The 10,785-nt window shown below is 32.9% G+C and overlaps 2 protein-coding genes across 2 annotated transcripts; both read left to right on the top strand.

Moving 5' to 3' along the window:
- The first annotated feature begins 1,270 nt into the window (after positions 1-1,270).
- LOC105783485 (uncharacterized) lies at positions 1,271-4,714 on the top strand. The gene is made up of 9 exons (XM_012608978.2): positions 1,271-1,471; positions 1,619-1,718; positions 1,901-2,084; positions 2,965-3,037; positions 3,131-3,310; positions 3,794-3,888; positions 3,981-4,069; positions 4,185-4,358; positions 4,438-4,714. The coding sequence occupies exons 1-9, from the start codon at positions 1,429-1,431 to the stop codon at positions 4,607-4,609; spliced, it is 1,110 nt and encodes a 369-aa protein (XP_012464432.1). The 5' UTR covers positions 1,271-1,428; the 3' UTR covers positions 4,610-4,714.
- A 2,542-nt stretch (positions 4,715-7,256) lies between these two features.
- Positions 7,257-8,661, top strand: LOC105784158 (uncharacterized). Its single transcript, XM_012609957.2, has one exon. The coding sequence runs from the start codon at positions 7,419-7,421 to the stop codon at positions 8,511-8,513; it is 1,095 nt and encodes a 364-aa protein (XP_012465411.1). The 5' UTR covers positions 7,257-7,418; the 3' UTR covers positions 8,514-8,661.
- Positions 8,662-10,785: the final 2,124 nt, after the last annotated feature.

Genomic DNA, 10,785 nt, shown 5'->3' with positions numbered 1-10,785 from the left:
TTACAACAAATATTATGTTAAGTTGTGTATTGTATGTTAGATAAATTAATGCCCCTATGGACCGATAAATCTAGGGGTTGGCAGGGGCTCAGCCCCCTTAAAATGAAAAAACTCCATTTAGGCCCCTTAAAAATTTAAATTTGTAATGGTAAAATTGTACTTTGGTCCCCCTAAACGTGATAAAAATTTGATTTAATCATTTAAAAATTATAAAGATGTAGGCTATTAAAATGGTAAAATTGTATTTTATTATTGTAAAGTTATACAATTTAATTTTGATCCCTATCAAATTTTCTAACTTTACCCCTGCACCTATGGCACTAAGATATGGTACATTAGAGACTTACAAGTATTGGAGTATTTGATGGCTTAGCCTCTCTTCTTTAATCAAAAAATATTTTATAAATATTAAAAATTATAAGTAATTAAAATTTATATTTCATAAATTCATACAAGTACATTGTATCTAAAATGCTAACAAATATGTCTTTCAACTACCTTTGAATCAAATAATAATGACTAAATTTTCAAATATTAAATTGAAGTAATGCTTTTATATGTTCAGTAATTCAGTTATTTATTATTATTTTAATTTAAATCTATTATATATTAAAAATAATGAATTTATCATAATTTTCAAAATTAAAGAAATAAATTTGTGCATTGTAAATTTTTCTTGTTTATTTTTAATTTGATGAATTCATCATGAAATTAAACATTTTATTATTATTGTGTTTTTATTCTCTTAATTAATACATACAATCAACCCGTATAGCAAAAAAAAGTTAAAAATATATATTAAAATTTAAAATATACCAATCAATTTCATTTGAAATTTCAAAATTATTTTTATACTTATGTGAAAAATAATAATATCAAATTAAAAATTAAAATTAATTTTTATATCTAAATAATGAATGAATATTAATTATTTTAAAATTACTTATATTAAACTTTTATACTTTAATATCAAATTTGATACTAGAATAAATCTTACTGAAATGAGTATAAATTAATTTTAGAAAATTTAACCTAAAATAAATTTTAAATTTTTAGATTTGATACTATATTTTTAAATTACTTATTATATAACTGAAATTAATTATTTAAAAAATATTAACCAAAATAAAAATTTACTAGAATTTAGTTATTAAAAACGAGTCTACAATAGCATTGAATTAAGGGATCAAAATGAAAGTTATTATTAATGACTGGTGCTTAAAATGGAAATTTACAAAAGCCGGGTGACTAACTTAGAAGTTTACCCAGAAATCGGTAAGATGCAGTGCAGCTTCACATGGCAACGCTGAGTAAAAGAGCCCCAGCCCTGCTCTCCGATCATTACTCAAGGAAAAAAGAAGGCTCAATTCACACTCACATGAGCCCCAATTGATTAGCATCACCGTTTACGACACCGACCGGGATAGAATGCAAAACCCTGTCGCCAAGGTTGCCGTGGTGGGAAGCGGAAGTATCCATACTTACTATCTACTATAATATCCCACTTTCTCTTTCTCCACTCACTAATAAACAAAAATTAAAACCCCACTCCTCTGATCTTTTTTTTAGATTTATTATTATCATTATTTTGTTAACTTTAAAAACTTGAAATTCACAGTTTCAGGGTCCGTTTGTGCCGCTACTTTGGCAAGGAATGGAATTTCAGTGACCCTTTTTGACTCTGCCAGGGGTCCTGGAGGCCGCATGTCTCAAAGAAGGTTCCTTTTTTGTTTCTCTCCATTTATTTTTTATTAAAAATTCATTTTCTTTGACGAATTTTGACTACCCTTTTTTATATTCTATTATTTGCTGGTGTTTTGGGAAGCAGAAATAAAATTTTAAAGTGCATAGTTTAATGAATTTTTGTTGTTTTTGGTAATATGTAACTTTGGGAATTTAGAGAGATAAGTGAAGATGGGAGAGAGCTGTTATTCGATCATGGTGCTCCTTATTTCACAGTGACAAATCCCGATGTGTTGAGTGTTGTTACTGAGTGGGAATCAAGAGGCCTTGTTGCGGAATGGAAATCGAATTTTGGGTCTTTTGATTGTTTCACCAACAAATTTGTCAACACTGAACACCAGGTTCTTGTAACTATTATTATACTATTTGTTCTTCACTTCTTTTTGCTCCACCTAATGGTACTATTATTTGTTTATTTGCATGGTTTTATCTTAATTATATCTTAACTTGCTTATGAGGAGAGGGCAACGATGTTTTTGAATTGCTTATGTGCATGAATTGATGCTTTTTTCTTGATTTCTTAGAAGCTTGGAACTTCTCTTTTTTTTTTTTAAGTTAATAGGATACTGTTAAACGTTAATGATCCTTGCTATAGCTGCTTCGTAAGTGCTTGCTTGCTATATTGTTCTTTTTTATGTTCATGCACTCTTCAGCTTGATTCACTTGTAGGGTTCTTTCATTTAACCCTTCATCAGCTTAGGCTGTTTATGATTGTATTATGTTTTCAATTAAAAGGTCAGCATATCTATGTAAAGTGTTGCATAGTTGGTCAACGTCCAGCTCTAGTATTGATTCTGATGTTTATATTATATATATATATATATTCTCACAGATGCCCATTTTTTAGACAAATAAAAACTGGTGATATGTTTTAAACTCTACTGTTTGGTATTATTGCTTTAGTTCTCTGTTTGATACACTGGAAATCTTTGCGGAAGTAAGGAAAAGGAGGGGGAACTATTCCATTCTGTCTTGTGGACTTTGGCATATATGTCTATAATTTCATGCCAAATGATAATTGTTTGAAAAGGAAAAAAAAGTAAAATTATTTTTGTAAGCCTTGTTTGCAATCAGCATAGTTCATTAACATTAATTTCAATAGCTTGAAAAAATAAATTTGTGAGTCTTATTACATCTGTCATGTTCATCCTTAAAAGGAAATGGTAAACACTATTAAGCTTTCTTCTCAAATAATTTTCTCCTGAACTAATTCCCTTTTAGGAAAGAGAAAGCAAGAAGTATGTTGGTGTGCCTGGAATGAATTCCATTTGCAAAGCATTGTGCCACGAGCCTGGTGGGTAGCAAGATGACTGCTTTGTTTTTCAACTACTTATTGAGGTTGGACTTACACCTAAACTTCCATGCTTCCACTTTATTTGTTCTTCAGGAGTAGACAGTAAGTTTAATATGGGCATCGGGAAGTTTGAGTGGTTAGAACACGAGAATCTATGGTCATTGATAGGTTTGGACAGACAGCATCTTGGACATTTTAAGGGAGTGGTGGCATCAGACAAAAACATTGCTTCACCAAGGTTTACAGCGATAACAGGACAACCACCCCCTCTTGGTATGAAAGTTTATGTTTAGGCTTTTTGTAACCCGTTCTTGCAAATCCAGCTGTGCATCTTATTTAATCCTTTGTGGTCTATGTACCATGTGTAATATTTTATGCAACCATGACTATATATTATCACGAAGGTAATACATGAACTCAGCAATAACTGTAGTTATCACAAAAGTCAACTCTACCAAGCTGGAGGTAAAAGAATATTTAAGCATAATCTTAGGAGGTAAATCAGGGTGAAATCATTGCATCTATTGGACAGGGAAGTTTTCTCCTTCACATTAAGTAGCTGCCAAAATTTTATTTAATTGTACTCCCAACAAAACATCAGATGTATATATATTATGAGATTAAACAAATATATAGTTTGGGAATCTTTCTGTTTTTATATTTATTTATCATTTTAAAGGAAAAAGAGACAAAGAAGAATGGAATATGCTATTGACAAGTTATTATCCTCACCTTCGTCTGCTGTGTTCCATACAGATTTGAGTTTGGCTCCGGAGTTAGTGAAACTGCACGATATTCCCATTTATCCTTGTTTTGCTCTAATGCTAGCATTCAATGAACCTTTGTCTTTGGTGAGATATTCGCCAACTGGAAGAAAGGAGATTTTATTCTGCAAAACTGACCAATATGGTCTTTGACACGTAGTTTTTGTTTGACAATTCAGGTACCCGCAAAAGGGTTGTCATTCACCAATTCTAAGGTTTTAAGCCGGGCAAACTGTGAAAGCAGCAAGCCAGGGCGCTCTTCCACAAGGCACAATTTTTATATATTGCATAATGACCCCATTTCTGAGCCAAGCAATTGAAGTTTGTATTATTGATATTAGTTTTTGGCACATTCTTACGTGGCTTGCTTCTGGAATGCACAGTGAACGATGGGTATTGCATTCAACAACGGAGTATGCCAAGGATGTGATTGCTCAATCTGGCCTTGAGAAACCTTCGAAAGAAACATTATCGAAAGTGGGGAATGAGATGCTCCAAGAATTCCTCAGCACAGGTCTCAGTATTCCACAGCCATTTTTCATGAAAGCTCATAGATGGTAAGGCGTAAAATCAAACACAAAAAGCAAGCACTTTGTTCTCATTGCATAGGTTTTGAAAAATTGGCATATTTTACAGGGGAAGTGCCTTCCCAGCAGCAAGCATAGCCAAGGAAGAGAAATGTGTGTGGAGTGAAAAGAAGAAACTGGCAATCTGTGGGGATTTCTGTTTGAGTCCAAATGTTGAAGGTGCAATTCTTAGTGGCTTGGCTGCTGCTTCTAAGCTTAAAGGCTTAATCAGAACCCTATAATATAACCTTTGATTTTCTTTCCCTTGATGTTGGCTGCATGACATGATTAAACATGATGTAGGAAGAGCAAGGTTTTAATATTACCAGCAAGGGCTTTGGGATTTATTCCAAGGGTTTCACCATTTTGTTAATTTACTTGCTTTCAATGCATATTATTTTCATTCATCTCATCAACCCTGCAATACAATCTCTTCAATGAACCCATTATTTTAATCATGTCAAAACACTTGTTTACCCTTAAACATATGATCATCAATATTTATTTACATTCACATATTAGCTTACAATTTATTAAAGTTCTATATGTTTATTTAGGTTAGTTTAAAAAGAGTTGAATATTTTGTTGGTTTTTGTACTTTGTAAAATGATTTAATTTTTGTACTTAACAATTTAAAAGTTAGTTTTTCTTTATTGATTAATTTTTTTTAATTTAATCATTTTTCATCAAAATTTGTAAATTATTATAAAAAATACCAACAGAAGCAAGGGGCAGCCTCCTTAATTAAATGATGCAATTGCACTTTAATTTTGAGAATTAGCAGTTCAATTTGTTTATGCTCAAACGAAAAAATTGCAATTTTGCTCCTCCAAAAAAAATCGTTGGAGCTAGAGGGGCCTTACCTTTCCCTCGAAGGTTTGAAATTTTTCATGGTAAATCAAACTAACAGTCACTCAATTTTGATGCAGCTGACAAAACAACTACTTTAATTTCAATTCAGTCACTCAACTTTCGAGAAATACTAAATCAATCATCCGTACCATTTTTCGTTATAGACATGATAGAAAGTTGACCTGTCATTTAATTGGCCATGTTGGCATCCTAGCTGTCGTTTAAAGACCTAGTTGGGTAGTAGAAGAAGGAGAAGAGAAAGAAGAACAAGAGAAAAAAAATACAATCTAAATAATGTTCTTTATCCATGTATTTCTTCTTTTTTTTGTTTCAAAAATTGGAAAAATATGGTAATTATAATTGCTACAAAAAATGGTTCAGCTCCAACAATTGTTGGGGAAAATAAAATCCTTACTGTCCGCCATTTTTGGTTCCTCTCCGAGCTTTGTTCATTGCTCTATCACTGATTCGAGAAACCCATAAAACCACGACAAATGCTTCTTGGTTTTAGATTCAATTCCTTGTAAATTGAATGGCCTAAGCATCGAAAATGTCAGAAAGGTCAGTTTCTCCCATCAATCCCACAATTTCCTCTAATTGATCCTTAATTTCAAGCCCAAGCTTTGCTTCTTCTCCGTTCGACGAACCACCTCATAACATGCTGATCGTAACGTTCAGCGTTGTTAAGAATATTTGTTAGCTTATGTTAATGGGCGACCCGGTTTTCCTATGGATATTCTTCACCATTTGTCAAATCTCTAGTCGGCGAAACTCGTAGCAGGCATCGAGGCCTTTGTTGCTCATGATTTCACGTACAACGAGCTTACGTAGCTTGTGCAATTTTGGGCCGTTGGATCTCCACACAATGTCGAGTCCGCCGAAGGTTTCGTTTATAGTCGCCACCGAAATGTCTCGGTTGGCAAATATGGTGTCATGGTATTTGAGGATTTGTTTGGCGATTAATGGTAAGCTTATGATGATGTAAACTTTTCTTCCCAGCTAAAGCTTGATGATGGGGCTTGACGGCAATGGTTTGGTCTTGATGACGGGTTGTGGCGGAGGCGAGATTGTTGGGATAGAGAAGAAGAAGCATAAACATATTAGGCCATTTATGCAAAAAATAAAAATATTGGGCCATTTATTAAAAAATAGAAAAGGAAGGATGAAAAAAAATAGTCACTCAACTTTGCATCGTCCAACATAACAAGTTAACTGGCCACATTAGCTGTCTTGTTAAGCCTGTGACAGAAAATGTTAATGGGTGATTGATTTGTCTATTTTCGATAATGTTAATGATTGATATGTTATTTTTCGAAAGTTAAGTAACTTAGTGAATGATGGTGCAATTTTTCTTTTCTTTTATTATGCGTGTGAAATTTTTAAAAATACTTATTAATCCTATTAAAATTTTAATTAAATCGCTTAACAATTTTAAAAATTTTAATAATGAGACGTGATGCTGTTATTATTCACCTTTTTTTTTAACCATGAGAATGAGATGAGAGTTTGATAATTGAGAATGAAGTATATTTCATAATTAATCGTTTACTTATTTTTAAAAAAAATTAAAAAAATATTTAAAAGCTGTATGACACAATCGACCACCGTAAAGTTTACCCCAGAATCTTTTAATTTTATTTTGAAGTCACAAGAGTTTGTTGTTGTATGGTAACAACAAATACAAGGATTTCATTAAATAAAGTGATTGACAGCATCTTTTGACAAGCAAGAAGATTTCCCCTTTTCCCCTCAATCATGAAAATACATTGAAAATGGGATAACAAAGCATAATCATAATTTGTAAGTATAAACTTCCCGACATAACAAGAGCTAAAAACCAATAGATGAAACATCATGTCACCAAAAACAAAACCAACCCTAAACATTTCCCATAATCACATTCGAAAAGACACACCCCCAAACAAACAAAAGGTCAACAATTTATAATAAACAATTTTGGAGCCCACCCAAACCCCCCAAAAGCTTCAACTTTTTACTCCCTATATATTACATTTCCCCCTTCCCCCCTTCTTCACTCTTTTTTAACAGGTTCTTTTCACCCTCAAAACCCTAACCAAGCCCAAAAACAGACCTAATACCCCTCCCTCCATTTGAGATCTAAACCCCAGTGGTGAATTTAATGTAAATTTTCCTTTGTTTTTAACTGGGTTTTTATTTTTATTTTTAGTTTTTGGTTTGATGGCTTCAGCTTGTGTTAACAACATGGGTGTCTCGCCGGAAAGTTTCCAACCATATGGTTGGTTGAGTCGTAGGATGTCGTTGAGCCGAGAAAAGGAGCTACCTAAGTCGGTTCTGGCAGATCCTGTTGAACCAGAGATCCAAGAGACACCAGCGGCTGGTGACTTTGAGTTCAGGCTTGAAGATCCAGTCACTAATATGCTTCCAGCTGATGAGCTTTTCTCTAATGGTAAGCTCCTGCCTTTACATTTCTCATCACTCAAACAACAACATCATCCTTCGTCTGGGATCAAGTCGCCGGAAACTGCCAAGCCTTGCCGTGGAATGGACATGGATCCTTACTTGTTTTCTCCCAGAGCTCCAAGGTGTTCCAGCAGGTGGAGGGAACTTCTGGGTCTTAAAAAATTGTCCCAAAACACTAACCAGCCCCATAAACCAGAACCCCAATGCACCAAATCTCTCAAACATTTCCTCCATAGAAGCTCGAAGTCTTCATCTTCATTAAACCTCCCACTGTTAAAAGACTCAGACAGCGAGTCCGTTTCCATATCTTCATCAAGGCTATCCCTTTCTTCTTCAACATCAAGCCACGAACATGAACACGAACACGAAGATCTCCCAAGGCTGTCCCTTGATTCCGATAAGCCGAGCCCCAACCCTTTTGCTCCTTCCAGACCCAGGATGAGGATGGTTAAACCGAGAGGGTGTGAAACTACCGGTGGGGATCGAACAGGACGGAGTAGGAGCCGGAGGGATGCATCGACAAGCAGGGGAGTATCAGTAGATAGTCCAAGAATGAACTCGTCAGGGAAAATAGTGTTTCAAAGCCTGGAGAGAAGTTCAAGCAGTCCAAGTAGTTTCAATGGTGGTCCCAGGTATAAACAAAGAGGGATGGAAAGGTCATATTCAGCTAACGTAAGGATCACACCAGTACTTAACGTGCCCGTGTGTTCATTACGAGGATCTTCAAAATCAGGCTACGTTTTCGGATTCGGAAACTTGTTCTCATCTTCCCCACAAAAGACTGCAAATGGAGCAAACAACAACAGCAAAGCGCGTCAATGTAATAACAGCGGCATCAGAAACAAAACGTAGCCATGTTTTTTTTTGTTTGAGATTTTAATTTAATCCCACATTTTGTTTTTTGTAATTTAGACGTAAATAGTACCCATTTTTCTTTCATGTGGACATGGATTTTGGATTTGATGATCTGAAAGATATGGAATCTCTGTTTTTCCCTGTTGATGAGTTTTGAGACTGTGACTACACACTCACTCTGGCTATGGGCAATGAGTTTTGGATTTCACGCGCTGGATTTGAAATCGTGATTTCATTTTCCAGTCTTTGGTGGTACTCATGTTACACCTCTTATCTAATATATGATCTAATTTGTCTCTTAGTGACTATCTGTCCCTTCAATATTTAAATCTACATATATTTATGCTTTGTTGTTTAGTGTGGAGCTTGGGAAATGATGCCAGCTTTCCTACTAATTTTTAACTTCTTTATATTCTTTTCGCCAAATTACACCCATTCGTTTTTATTTTTATATAAAATTATTGGGCCCTTCAAATTATTTTTGTAAGGACTTCTCTGTTCGTATAATCAAAATTTAAGCTATTTACTTGATTTTTAAAAATAAATTTAAGAGTTGAGTGACTTAAATAAAAATTTTAGAATAGATCAACGAAATAATAAACGTTTTGTAATTTTTAAAATTAAATGATCTAAATATAAATTTACTAATAATTTAATGATCTCGAATATAATTTATCATTCCTTTTATAAATCTCAAATCTCCGGTCCTTGTTGGCTTGCAAATTTAATTTTATTCTTTTTACATTTAATTTAGAAAGTTAGTTCCTTTATCTTGGTTTAACCAATTGTTAAAGACTTAGGTTAAATTGATTTATGTGATATTTGTAAAATTAAAAAGACATGCTTGTAAAATTGCACGGAAGCCATATTGCCTTGCCCTTTCCTTCTTTAAAACAACATTAAGTAATTTTTTCGAATCATTAAATAATGTATTTCAGCACATTCAAATTCACGTCCTCTTACATTGGCAATAATATTTATTCTAACCGAATTAAGACTCAATCATTTATCCTCTAACTTAAAAATTAATGAAAGGTTATGTGTAATTTTAAGTATCCTATCAAAAATATATAAAAACATTCAAATCTGCTTAAAAATTATTAACTCAATAATAAATCTTTGAATAAAAGAAAATATCTGATTTTTTTCCTATTCCTATTTCTATTTCATCACATTCCTCATTGATTAGTACAATCTATTTTCTTTTCAAAATTTGGGGGCACATATGCGACCTGCTTGCCCTAAATTGTGAAATGTTAGGGTGGCAAATGGACCACATGAGGTATCAACATTTAGCTAAGAGGAACCAAACATGTGGGATATCTTCAACTAATACTTCAATTATTCAGATGCTAACTCTGTTTCCATCTTAATGTCATATTATTATTTGTTCCATTGGCCCCACTTGGTTTTTTTGGCCTTTTCCTTCCTTAGTTTATCCAAATAAAGAATAACCCACTTTTTAACACCCACCTTCCAATTCATATTATGCAATGAGTTGAAGATGGAATTTTGTGATGAAAATTATATTAAAAAATAAATTAATTAGTAAATTAATTATTCTGTTAAAATTTTTATTTATTTTTATTGTTAAAAACTGATCCATGTATGTCGGCATGATGTATATGTGGCACATTCTGTGTAACTTTTTGGATATTTTATTAGCCATGTCAGTTTTTAATGGTAGAAATAGATGAAAATCTCAACTAAAATATCTAGCTTTCTCTTTAATTTAATGTATAATAACTAATTTGCTCATTTTTAAGTAAATAAAACAAAATACAATCCGACTCATAATACAAGACCTCTATAATACTTTTACCAGTTTTGTGACAATATTCCATCAAAAATAAAATATTATGTAATAATAAGGGTAAATATAAACAACAAATTTTGGGGTTTTCCAAATTGGTAACCATCAAACTTTGAGCAGTTTAAAAATTATGAAGACCTTTTTCCCTCACTGTTTCTCATAATTTTTTCTCCCTACACTGAAAACAAGAAAAAGAAATAAAGATGTGAAAAATAGTGAATAAATCCCTTTTGTGAGGTATTTCTAAGGGTCAATTTCTTTATGAAGTCCTTGTACTTTGAGCTTTTGACGGTTTTAAACACTATAATTTGATCATTTTTAATTCTTTACTTTTTTTGAAATATTTGTTACGAGTCCAAAGGTAAATTTTTTCATTAATTCTATTAAATAATTTGACATATCTTATTTTTAAATAATTGAAGGTAGGGGTTAGGATTGTCTAAGATTAAATCCAAG

This window comes from Gossypium raimondii, chromosome 13 (assembly GCF_025698545.1).
Source record: "Gossypium raimondii isolate GPD5lz chromosome 13, ASM2569854v1, whole genome shotgun sequence".
In the NCBI taxonomy this organism is placed as follows: domain Eukaryota; kingdom Viridiplantae; phylum Streptophyta; class Magnoliopsida; order Malvales; family Malvaceae; genus Gossypium; species Gossypium raimondii.
Note: the sequence above shows the minus strand (reverse complement) of the source record. Positions and strands in the feature narration are given on the sequence as shown.

Coding starts and splice junctions, on each gene's coding strand:
- LOC105783485 (XM_012608978.2), top strand. CDS start 1,429: ATGCAAAACCCTGTCGCCAAGGTTGCCGTGGTGGGAAGCGGAA. Junction 1,719..1,900: donor GGCCGCATGTCTCAAAGAAG/GTTCCTTTTTTG, acceptor TTGGGAATTTAG/AGAGATAAGTGAAGATGGGA. Junction 4,359..4,437: donor TTCATGAAAGCTCATAGATG/GTAAGGCGTAAA, acceptor CATATTTTACAG/GGGAAGTGCCTTCCCAGCAG.
- LOC105784158 (XM_012609957.2), top strand. CDS start 7,419: ATGGCTTCAGCTTGTGTTAACAACATGGGTGTCTCGCCGGAAAGTTTC.